Source organism: Phalacrocorax carbo, chromosome 6 (genome assembly GCF_963921805.1).
Source record: "Phalacrocorax carbo chromosome 6, bPhaCar2.1, whole genome shotgun sequence".
Lineage (NCBI taxonomy): Eukaryota > Metazoa > Chordata > Aves > Suliformes > Phalacrocoracidae > Phalacrocorax > Phalacrocorax carbo.
In genome coordinates this window covers 32,326,395-32,337,605 of record NC_087518.1, presented here as the reverse complement: position 1 = coordinate 32,337,605, position 11,211 = coordinate 32,326,395, and the positions used below count along the sequence as shown (strand labels likewise).

The following is an 11,211-nucleotide window of genomic DNA, read 5'->3' as shown; positions in this document are numbered from 1 at the left end:
TATACAGCATCCATTTCTTTTGGCTACTTTAGTTGGCCAGGTGATGCAACAGTGATGACGTATCTCATCACGTAATGAGGACCTAATGCTGAGCATTTTTATTGGTGTTGCACGGCTCTTAACACTCACGGTGCTACTAAGTCCACACTGATGATGTGCTCCTCTCACTTGTATTTCTACAACTCTGGAATCACATCACACTTACTGCTGCAAGGAACTGAAAAATATTTTTATTTTTGCCCCCCTAGTTAAAAGTAGAATGACATCTTTCTTATCCACAGTGAAAAGAAAACAAACTGTACTTATGTGGCTCCACTTCCATTGCAAAGACTACACAAAAATGCATGTAAGCTTTATCTTACAATGCTAAGGCGGTCTTAAAAAACCCTCCACACACACATTTGATATTTGGTTGCATAAGGGCAAAACTTGTAACCTCTGAAGGGCAAAACATTCATCCTTGGAATCACAGCTGAAATTCCTTTATATGCTCACTTTCCCTACGACCTTCCAACACAGCGTCCTTCACAATCAATGCCAATATTTCTCCGGAGGGGATTTGCAACGTCAAACATAACTGCTGGGCACACTTGGCTCCCTGCACTCTTCTGAAGAGCATGTTAGGGGAGCACGGCAACTGCAGGATCTTTGCACCAGCAGTGAAGAGAGCCCCACCTCACACCTCCTTTTTCCACGAGAGGAAACGGACCTTATGATTAAACACCCTCCCGGGTACATGCCATGATCACACCTTTAAGCAGCAGACTTTTAGGTAGACTTTTGTGCGCAATTTAAACCAGGAGCAGCATTACTCCTGTACATGATTTTATACCAGAAGTAACGGAAAAAGATCCTTTCAGGAATTATAACCTACAGCTGGTAAGCTTAAAACAGTAAGTAAAACAAGCAACTTACTTCTGTTCCATATGACTCTTACATTAGTAAAAATGCCTCGGGAAGGACATTTTAGAAATGGTACTCCTGCAAATCTACTCAGGTCTTACTGGAGATTAAAGCTTTGATCCAATGAGAAAAAGCTGGATCTATCTTGGAAGATGGGCTGTTGTGTCCAATTTCTTGTAACTGTAGTTTCACAGCAATTTTGTTCTTTTTGCCACATATTTAAACCTTAAAAAATTAATTTCTCCTTTGGATAATTAAAAAAAGTTTTGAGGACACTCTTCATGTCATTAGTAAGAATTGATATTTTATGAAACCAGGCCACAACACATTCTTTAACTATGGTGGGTCACAGCAAAAGGCATTTCTTTGTTTCTAAGCAGAACAGAAATATACATTTCACTCCAGTAAATTGTCAAGTCAAGCCCGAAGCTTATTCTAATGTAAAAATTAGACAGAAGATTACTAATGTATTAGAGGAAAACATCTCTAACTGAACACATCTTAAAACATTGTTTTCCAATGTTTCACTTTTTTTTAAATATACACTTGCATGTAGTAAGGCATTATTTTTCAAGAGTCAGATAAATACACCAAAGCAGTAATACAGCAGTATTAGAAGACCATAATGACAAGGGTCAGAGTATCATGAGATTTTAAGAAATCTGACAGCAAGTTGGCTTGGAACTTCTATGATCAGCAAGAACACAATTTGAGCCTACCTTCATGTTCAAATCATGGCATATAGCTAAAAAGCATCTGGAAAGCTAGAAACTGCATTTCAGAACCATATACAGTGTGTATACACTATATGTGTACATACGATGGGAATGCTACAAAAATTACCTGTTTAATCACATTACATTATGCTTGGCTTCTTTGCCCCTTTTAATTCAGGCCCAGTTTTATTAGCTATGTCAACAAACAGGGCAGTGCATGGTAGTATGCCACACCTGCACTTCAGACAAAATACACTCCTCCCAATTCTTCCATTTTAGACACAAGCAGTTACCAACATCGGAAATCCAGGAAATTAACAGCTATTTCAATCATGTTGGAACTGGTGGATGTTTCTGGGAGGGATGTATCAGAGAAGTAAAAAATGAACACAGAATGAAGAATTCTATAGGACTACTTGCCACGAAAACTGTTTCTCCACAGCAGAGTATTTTTTTCATATTTAAATATAAAGCATTTAGATTCAGCCAATTTCACATAACCTTAATATATGAATTTTAGATGCATCATTCTAGATTCTAACATAATTTATGGTATCGTTGCTCATATCAAGCTATAAAGCAACTGAAATAGTATTGCGACTGACACAGATCACAGCATAATAACGACTGTCAAGTTATTAACCTTGAAAAAGTTAATAGCCCACCTGACTAAAAGTAGTATCAAACTTCAGGAACAAAAAGATTACAGTTTAATGAGCCTTAGTGACCACAGGAGGTCATCTTGAATTTAGGTGTAATAGCAACTTGTATCTGCAAAAATATCAACTACTTTTTCTGGAGAAGGAAAAACTTCGGTAAATGTTGCCTTAATTTTACATGACTACCAACATCTTAAGATATCAAAGAAAAGCTACATTATTAGTGTGCTTTTTTAACTTTAAACAAACTAAACAGAAATATTAAGTAACACTAGACCAGCTTAGCAACAAAAAAACCACATATTGAACTCATTTATCTAGTTTTCAGATACACAGGAATATAATTTACTCATAATTATTCCATAAAGCTGCGTCAGTCATGCTAACCCAACTTCTCTTGTCACTTTAGTTTAATCAAATGCAGCAATATCTCCAGATTTTAACATATTCCCAACCCTAAGATCTACATTTATTTATCTCAGAGGTTGGTGATTTATAGTGTCTCATAAATTAAAAGCCATCATTACTGTAACAGTCAAGTATTTAGCTCTAAGAGTGCTAGCAGGCGTAACAGTTTAAGTACTTCTCCAGAAGTCAATCAGTGTATCTATACAACATATGGGAAAATAATTTCCTAGAAAATTGATACTGTATGTAAAATCTTAAGTGTGAGGTTTAATAGGTTTTTTTTTTTCTGAAGCTAGTGAAGTTATTTCTTGCTAAATACAGAGTATCCAGAATCAATTAGTGATTACAGGTTCTCTACTGAGGTACTGAAATAGGTTCATGAATACTTAAGATGGTGGTGTTTAGTTTGTGTAATTACTGGAGAAGCATGTTTGTCATCAGCATTTCCCAATAGAAATACTTCAGCTTACCTAAATAGGGAATACAAGGAGTCATCTTCAAGCTGCTGATATAGTCTCTAAGCCTTTTGTAATTATCTTCTTTACTCATAACATACTCCAGCTTTTCAAAGGTGGCTTTATCCTTGCGACTCAGTAACTAGGGAAAAAAAAAAAGAACAAGAAAAGAAGCCAAAACCATATGAGCATTAAGTTTGATCACTATGATTTCTTTTACCCTTAAAAGCATGTATTTCTACCACCCCCATCCCCCCGCCCCTTTGTTGTTGTTGTTGGTTTGTTTTCAAATACAACTGCTTCACAATTACAGTATTTACTCCTTAAGGATGAGTACTTGGAGAGCTTAGAGAAAAGTAGCTATTTTGGCTGTTAAATTTAAACTACCCACTCAAAAAATCAGCCAGGTATAGACTTTGGTGTCCTGGGGGATCCTTCTGAAATAATACAAGTTTTCAAAAGACTAATCTAGCTAACGCACACCACACTTCCACATGCTGTCCACTTCTACAGCATTTCAAACCAGTAGTTTATTCATAATTCACTAATTATCCATAAGTTAACATTTCTTTTTCTGATATATTGACAGATTTTATGCTAATCCAGCTTCACAAAAACCCAAATTCCAACATATGTTCTTATTCTTGAATTGAGGGCTATCTCAACAAATTACTCTTCAAAGAGTAAAACAGTACCATTAAGATCTGATAAGTACCTTTAAAGTACAATTTTTAAAACAATGAATGCAGATATACACCTATCCATGTACTTGAAGGTCTGAAAAAGAGTAAGGATTTCATCCATTTTCTGCTACAGAAGGCATTATGAACTTGAATACAGGCTCTGTATATTGTTCTGCCAACTAGCAATTTTACTGGCCTTAATATTACAGGAACGTCCACTCTGAATACAGAATTTAAGTCATGATCTCCTTCATTGTCCATTCCTCCTCCCTCCTGCCCCCCCTTTGACAGAACTAATAGCAACTAGGCTCTCTTTGTAAGATTGGGATGGTAAGTTATTTTTGAAACATCTAGCTGAACTACTGCTGCAAAACCACATTAAAGGCTTAATTTCAATTCAGAGCCAGAATTTAAAGGGTATAAGATGTTCCCATTGCACATTTTGGCAGAAGACTCAGTGTTCTAGTCCCAGTCACAGTTTTTCTCCTATAAGTTACCCAGTAGTGCAAAAATTAGAAAGGTAAGATCACTAGATTTTTATGCATACCCCCTTTTCTCATTTGGTTAAAGATCAACCTATGTCAACACAATACAAGTGGAATGTCCCCTCTGTAAAGCTGTAAATTCACTACTGAAATAACTGTTCTTTTTACTTATATTTCCTATATCCTAGTCTTCATTAAGATAGCTGACACACCACCAAACTGAACACTGGCTTTCAGAAGAAAGTCACTTATAAAAAGTTAATTGTTTCCCAAGACATACTGATCTCTGACATTCCAGCAGTTAATTTACATCTTTAACTGGAGTTCCAACATTCGGATGAACAGCATCTCATGCTGATGGAAACTGCAGACATCTGCCAGTTCCAGGACAAGGAAACAGTGCATAACTTCTTTCCAACCACAGGAACATAACATTTATCTTTTGAAGTTTATCTCCTCAAAGATGGTTCCAGTTTAATCAGACTAGATTAGCTTGCCTTTAGTAATACTCTAAAATATTCTGCTGCAATTTGGTGCCTGGAAGGCTTTTGGCAGTTTTGAAGACTGGAAGGTAAGACAAGACTAGCAGATATAGCAATGGCCTAAACCCAAGCTTGAATTAAATGCATTTTCCTCAAAACATGCTGATTTGCAATCTTATTCAAGTCTGATATATCATTTCAGGCTCTTTGAATCATCTCTAAACAAGCTGATCCTGTATGTCTTGCCCTTGTGCTCATGGTGCAACTCCCACCATGTCTTCACTTCCTGCATTCATGTAGGAAAGTACAGAGAACCTGACAATATTAAAAGTGTTTCTGTGAGGACAAGTAAGGAACCAGCTGTTACTTCTCCAGTTCTGGAGCTGCTTCTTTTTCTAAGTAATTTTTATTCCTCTGTCTCTTAGGCTCAAATGATGCAAAGAACAGTAAAGATATGTACATATGCAGAGACAACAAAAGCTAAGGCTGATAGTTTACAGTAGCAGGGAAGGATTCAGAGCCTTCCAGACTGCTCTTTGCTTTCTAACTTTAGTATGCCAGCACTGAAAACAAACTTTTTGAAATGCAAGAAAGGAGACATGAGGTTTCAGGGTGCTGGCAGGGTGAGGCAGGATTTACTCACCTAACTTCAAATATCTAATGATTACTTGTGTACATTGCCCAAGCCCTAGCTGGTCATCTGGAGTTCCTTTACATTAAATGGAAAGAAACAGAATATTCTCTTCTATGTACTTTCTTGGAAAGGTGCACAATTCTGTTCAAGTTTTGAACAGGGCAAATCACACATTAGAAGCATTTACTGTTCTCCAGTGTGTGCAGGCAGTGAGTGAGACAAATTTCAGACATATTCAGACATACCGTCAGAAGACATGAATTTCATCTTTTTTAGGAACATTAGATTACCAAGCAAATATTTAATGGCTCCTTTCAACTCTAGATTCCAACCTTATAAGGTGACCTTTTTTTTTTTTTTTAAGGGAGTGAATATACTTGCGGTTCTTTTCCTAACTTCGTAAGTCGGATTGATTGCGGGTTGCTACAAACTATCTCAAACAGAGAACAAATCCTTCCTTACTGAAGGTTTTGGAAGGTTACTGTAAAACTTACTCAAATGACTTGGTGACTCAAATAATGGCTTGGTGTGCCTTTTCACATCTTTCCTGCTTTCGAGATACAGAAAGCCAAAGGCTTAAAATTACTTCAGGAATTTATGAACTGAACTTTCAAGAGAAAGACATCCAAAGCAGTTTGCAGTGCAGAATGCTAAGAGCTATCCTGCAGCTTGAATTTGCAAAGGCTTATATAGGATGATGAAAGGCTTTGACTTGCTTGGGACTGTATTAGAAATTAAACACCTGCAGAAATGTGGGAGAAGTTACCTGGCATTCCAGAGGTTGGAAGGGGGACAAACTTTAAAAACTGGTATATACGCCAACAGCACACAAATAATCACCATACGTGCAAAACAGGACTTCTGGTTGACCACGCAGGAAAAGAAACTGGGAATTCCTAGTTCTGAATGACATAGTTATGGTATAACTAATATGGCTATATTAAATGTCAACTACAGCCTTATATTGTTTTGAGTCATGCACCAAAAAAAAAATAATCAATTTGGCATCACAGTTATAAACACTGTTGAGGCATCAGTTCATCAACATGACAAAACTAGCAAAACAACAGTTCTCCTCAAGATCATTTTGAAGTATTAACTTCATTAAGACTTCCTTAGAGAGATTTTTGGTATTTTGAAATGATTTCTTACTTAATTGTGCATTTGCAACACATGCACGGAATTCTAGATTAGTAGCTCAGCAGGAGTGAATTATATTCCATTTTGATAACATTTATCAACTGAACAACATTATCATCATTCAGTTATCAAAGAAACTTTTTCTAACATGAGAGGATGTGCTGAAATGTCTTCAGTGAAAGTTTCTAGCTCTTTTTTTAATCATCTATTTATATGGATCCTCGCATAGGAGTTATTTCAGTCACCTGATTATTTCTAGCACACTTAATGTCACAGTTCACTTGTTTACACAGCTGGGTAACTACACAATAAGGCTGAAACAAGCATGGTATTTCCTCAGCTCTGAAGTATCAACGAGCAAAAGTCATTCCTAATGTTCTTCTGATCAAGGATACAACTACAGAAAAATAATATTAATTCCAGTCAAGAAACAGATGTAAAATAAAAATGTTTCCAAAAGCCATTCTTTCATAGCTGTACAAAAGCAGACCTACAAATATACTGTGTAATGCAGTTATAACTATGAAAATAATTCTGAAAACTCTTGAGAAAAATTGCTAGATATAGTTATCAGTCAGAGAAACTACAAATCTCTTTATGGAAACTGAATCAAGAGTTTCTGGACATCTGTTCTCCATAGCAAAAAAAAATCCAACAGTATAAACCCCTGAATGATTAAAGTATGACCCACTTTGGCATTTATAATTTTCCAGCAACTAAATACAGAATAGCTTCTGGCCAAATTAGAAGCCTCTGCATTTAGTAGAATCTGCAGGGAACCATTTTTCAAAGGAAAATAATTCTATGCCAGAATGGAAAAGAAACTCACAAGAAACCATAGACTTAAGAGGCACTAGAAACATTATGTACGCAGTACAGGAAGATTAAAAGTATCTGTAATAATTATTGCATCCTTGAAAACAAGCTACAGAATATTGTATTTCACCTAAGAATAAATTAAAACCCCTTCATTGCCCTGCTGCTCACTTACCGCCCACGTTTTAGTCAGCCTGAAGATCGGAGCACTCTGGAGGCCTGACACAACTGCCATAAGAGCATGCAGATTATTCAGTTCATACAGTTTCTGAGGGCAAAAATATATACAATAAACAACATTCCAAGTGCTGTCAATAATGAATATAGAATAAATAGCAATCTAAAAGAAATCCTGCATTTTCCAAAATGAAGAGTTAATTACAGTGAACTGCTGTGCACCCGTACCACTTTTTGGCACCTCCTGATTTTTCATTACTGCATCTTTACAGTTTTGGATTAGACTACACTAGCTGTTTCATAGCCCAGAGAGAGTCCTTAAAAAAACCAACCAACAAAAAAAAAACCACCACAAAACCAAAACCTATATGCGCATACATCTTGGGACGCATAACTGAGTGCCAGAAGTTTTCTGACATTCAAACCCCACAAATTCCTTTCATAGCATTCAACAGAATTTTCAAACTTAACATGCCGAAAAGGATAACCCAATTGTGAATGATGTAGTCATGGCAGTTTTTAATATTGTAAATGTATTTGGCACCGCAGGTTTATGAAGCTGCCAAGGCTGCAAAGCACGCAAAAATATTGTTGCGGGATGAAATCAAGCAGGTAAATATCAAAAGTCACATACCTGGATTACTCCCCTCACTGAAAGACAATTTTTGGGGTGTAACAACTAAAAGTAACTACTGGAAAGGAACAATGAAATCAAAACTGAACACAGAAGACACCAGGGTAAAAGAATTTTCTTAAGAACTCTACAGAACACCGCACATAAGTGCATTGCCTTACATATTTGGAATTTCCTTCCCCTTTCTTTCTCTCTGTCTCCAAAACCATTAATCTGCCTTGGCCAATTTACTAGTGGTACTACTGTCACAAAAGCTTAAAAATGATCCATAAGAAAACGCCATTTCTTCGGCTCTTCTGCAATATCAATTATTCTGATAGCTATGAGCTGAGCACCCAGAGATTTGAACTACATTCGGGCATTTTTCGTAAAGTGCACAAAACCTGAGGTTTCACCCCTAACAAAGACTTTGATAAAGCGAAATGGATACTTAATCACAGTACTGCAAATCCTGTTTAACCCATTTGGAAAATTCTCCAAGGTAGGTTAGGATTCCAGCCAGAAACATGATACAATAATATAAGGGACCCTTACTATTCAAGAAATGGTGGAAATCATCTTTTCTACCTGAAACTCAGCTTACCCAAGTTTTCTTGATTAAGAGGCCATTCATGAGATAATAGGACAAAAAAGTTAGTCTAACTTGATTCTGAATAAATGCTGAATATCAGAGGAGACCTTATATTTGGAAGACCAAAAGTGCAAGGATAGATTTTGGCTAATAGTTTTGGAACAGGGCAAATGATTCTCTCTCGACTTCACACATTGCCAGAAAACTAACAGCTTCTTATGGAACAAAGTCCTCATAGGTATTACTCAGAAATGGCACATTTAATGCTACTAGGTCACCCTAGTAGCAATTTCAATCTGGGTGCCCAGGACCCTACATTTCCAGCACATCTACTGACAAAAGAGAGCCCTCCCATACCTACTGAAGAAGTGTTTCTCTCTCCTAATCCTCTTTTGGGAGGATTCGTTACCAGTTGTGTGTAAAGGGCAATTGGTATTTTGTGGGGTGAGGGTGGATATTTGTCATATACTATAGTCCTACTATTCTTCCAAACAGTACTGCTGGAGTTTGTCCCTGCACTTATGCAACAACCCAAATGACAGCGTAGCTGATCAAAAATGAAAAAAGGGCTTTTGCAGCTGCTGCCAGCATTGGAACGGAAGTCAGAACCAATAAGGATAACCTGGGAACCTCGGGCGAATGCAACTATTAAGTCAAATTAGTTCACGCATAATGAAATACAGCATGAGATACCGTTAAAGGACTGCTAGCTATACAATAGACAGCTGTCAGCACGAAGAATTCACTGTAGATTGGATTTACAGCTTATCTGAAGAAAAGATAATTAGCGTAACCAAGAGGCACCAAGCTGCTTTGATAACAGCTTTGGTGTAAACAGAAAATCCTTCAAATGGCACTAACTGCAGCAACTTCATGTTAGCAGCTATATCTAAGCAAAGCCAAAATAATACATAAAGTAAATTAACAGATATAAAAACCATGTGAAATATAGTTTCTTGCTTTTTGTAATTGTGGTCTTTACAACTCATAGATAAGCAAAGCTCAGCTAATTGTCAGAGCACATAACTGTCTCAAAACCAGCAGCATTTCAGCAGACACTGCTGTCTGCACTCCACTAATGATATCGGGCATGTTCTGTGATATTGGGCATGTGCTGTGCCCAAAGCAGAGCCTACACCACCCAGCACTGGCAAGTCCCATCCAAGCACCAACCAAACCTGACCCCACTTGGCTTCCAACATGGGTTCTGCACTATGACGACATGGGTTAACCTCCCTCCTTCTACAGACGGACATAAAACACAAGGCAAATTTTTTATGTTTGTATTTCAAAAAAGAACTGATTTTTGAAGATACATGAGATGAAGATACATTAACTCACCAGATATCAAGGGATATTTGAGAGAGATCCTCACAATTTATTTAGTCAAATCCCGTAGAAGTAAAATACTACTTCATTAAAAAGATCCATATCAAGACAAGGAAGGGATTTGCAAAATGAATACCAAGGTAATTAACAAGAATTTTGCTTATTTTTTGCAGGTAGCCTGAGGCAGTCACAGAACTTAGCTGTAGCAATGGCCAGCCACCTCCTGACAGCAAAAACTTTAAAAGGTCCCTCTCTTCACACTACAATAAAAAAGCTTAGTTCTGTTTGAAGGGCCAGGGCTCTGGTTCATCTACACATAAGTCAAGGTTTGCCGACCCTTTTCTTACAAATGTCAGTCTGAAAGGCTTGCAGGAAGATATCACAGGATGAAAGCTCTAAAATATTTTCTGAGGTCAGGTATATTTTTGAAACAGTATTTATTAGGTTGATATTCATGCCACAATTGGAATAAGAAATAACACATCCTTTTCTTCCAATAGTAAAGGCAAACAAACTGTTTTTATTCTGACTATTGCTGTTTGAACTGATTCTACACACAGTGCTTTGCTTTAACCAACATTAGAAAACACATCCAGTAAATTATATTGTCTAATAAACCAGATATGAAATAAGACATCTTTGCATTTCCTTAGTTAAGCTATTTTTTCGTAAACAAAGGCTTCCATTTCAGGCCTTTGGTCTGTCACTATTTCTGACAACTTTGTTACACACAGAAGTCGAACAGCTGTTCATGTCAACAGATACAACCACAGCTAAATCAGGTATCAGATAAATATTTACCCATGTATATTTTTGAACTGACCAACTTAAGCATAAAAACTTTCATCATGGTGAATCCCCCATCCCCAATCCAAATTCTTACCTTTGCAGTTTTAATATAGTGGCTCAAAACCTCAGCTCTTATTTTTAAAGTTTGTGCATGTAGGATCTCTCTAACAACCCAAAAGCTTACCTAAAAAGAAATAAAAGCCTTTTTTAAAATACAGAGCTTCAACATTACACTTTTAGTAGTTTCATTTCATGAGTAATATATTAAAAGTCTCACCGCATTCAACATCCATCTATAAAACTGAATATATACTAGAAGATGCAAATGCT

At 36.8% G+C, this 11,211-nt stretch overlaps 1 protein-coding gene across 9 annotated transcripts in view; it reads right to left on the bottom strand.

Annotated features, from left to right (window-relative positions):
- The window catches only part of RALGPS2 (Ral GEF with PH domain and SH3 binding motif 2), a 157,057-nt gene that overhangs the window by 64,666 nt on the left and 81,180 nt on the right, over positions 1-11,211 (bottom strand). For all 9 annotated transcript variants that reach the window (XM_064454463.1, XM_064454465.1, XM_064454466.1 and 6 more), the window contains exons 6-8: positions 10,976-11,065; positions 7,557-7,649; positions 3,157-3,283 (exon numbers count right to left, since the gene is read on the bottom strand). In XM_064454463.1, the coding sequence (XP_064310533.1) occupies positions 3,157-3,283; positions 7,557-7,649; positions 10,976-11,065 (310 nt within the window). The remainder of the gene's footprint in view (positions 1-3,156; positions 3,284-7,556; positions 7,650-10,975; positions 11,066-11,211) is intronic.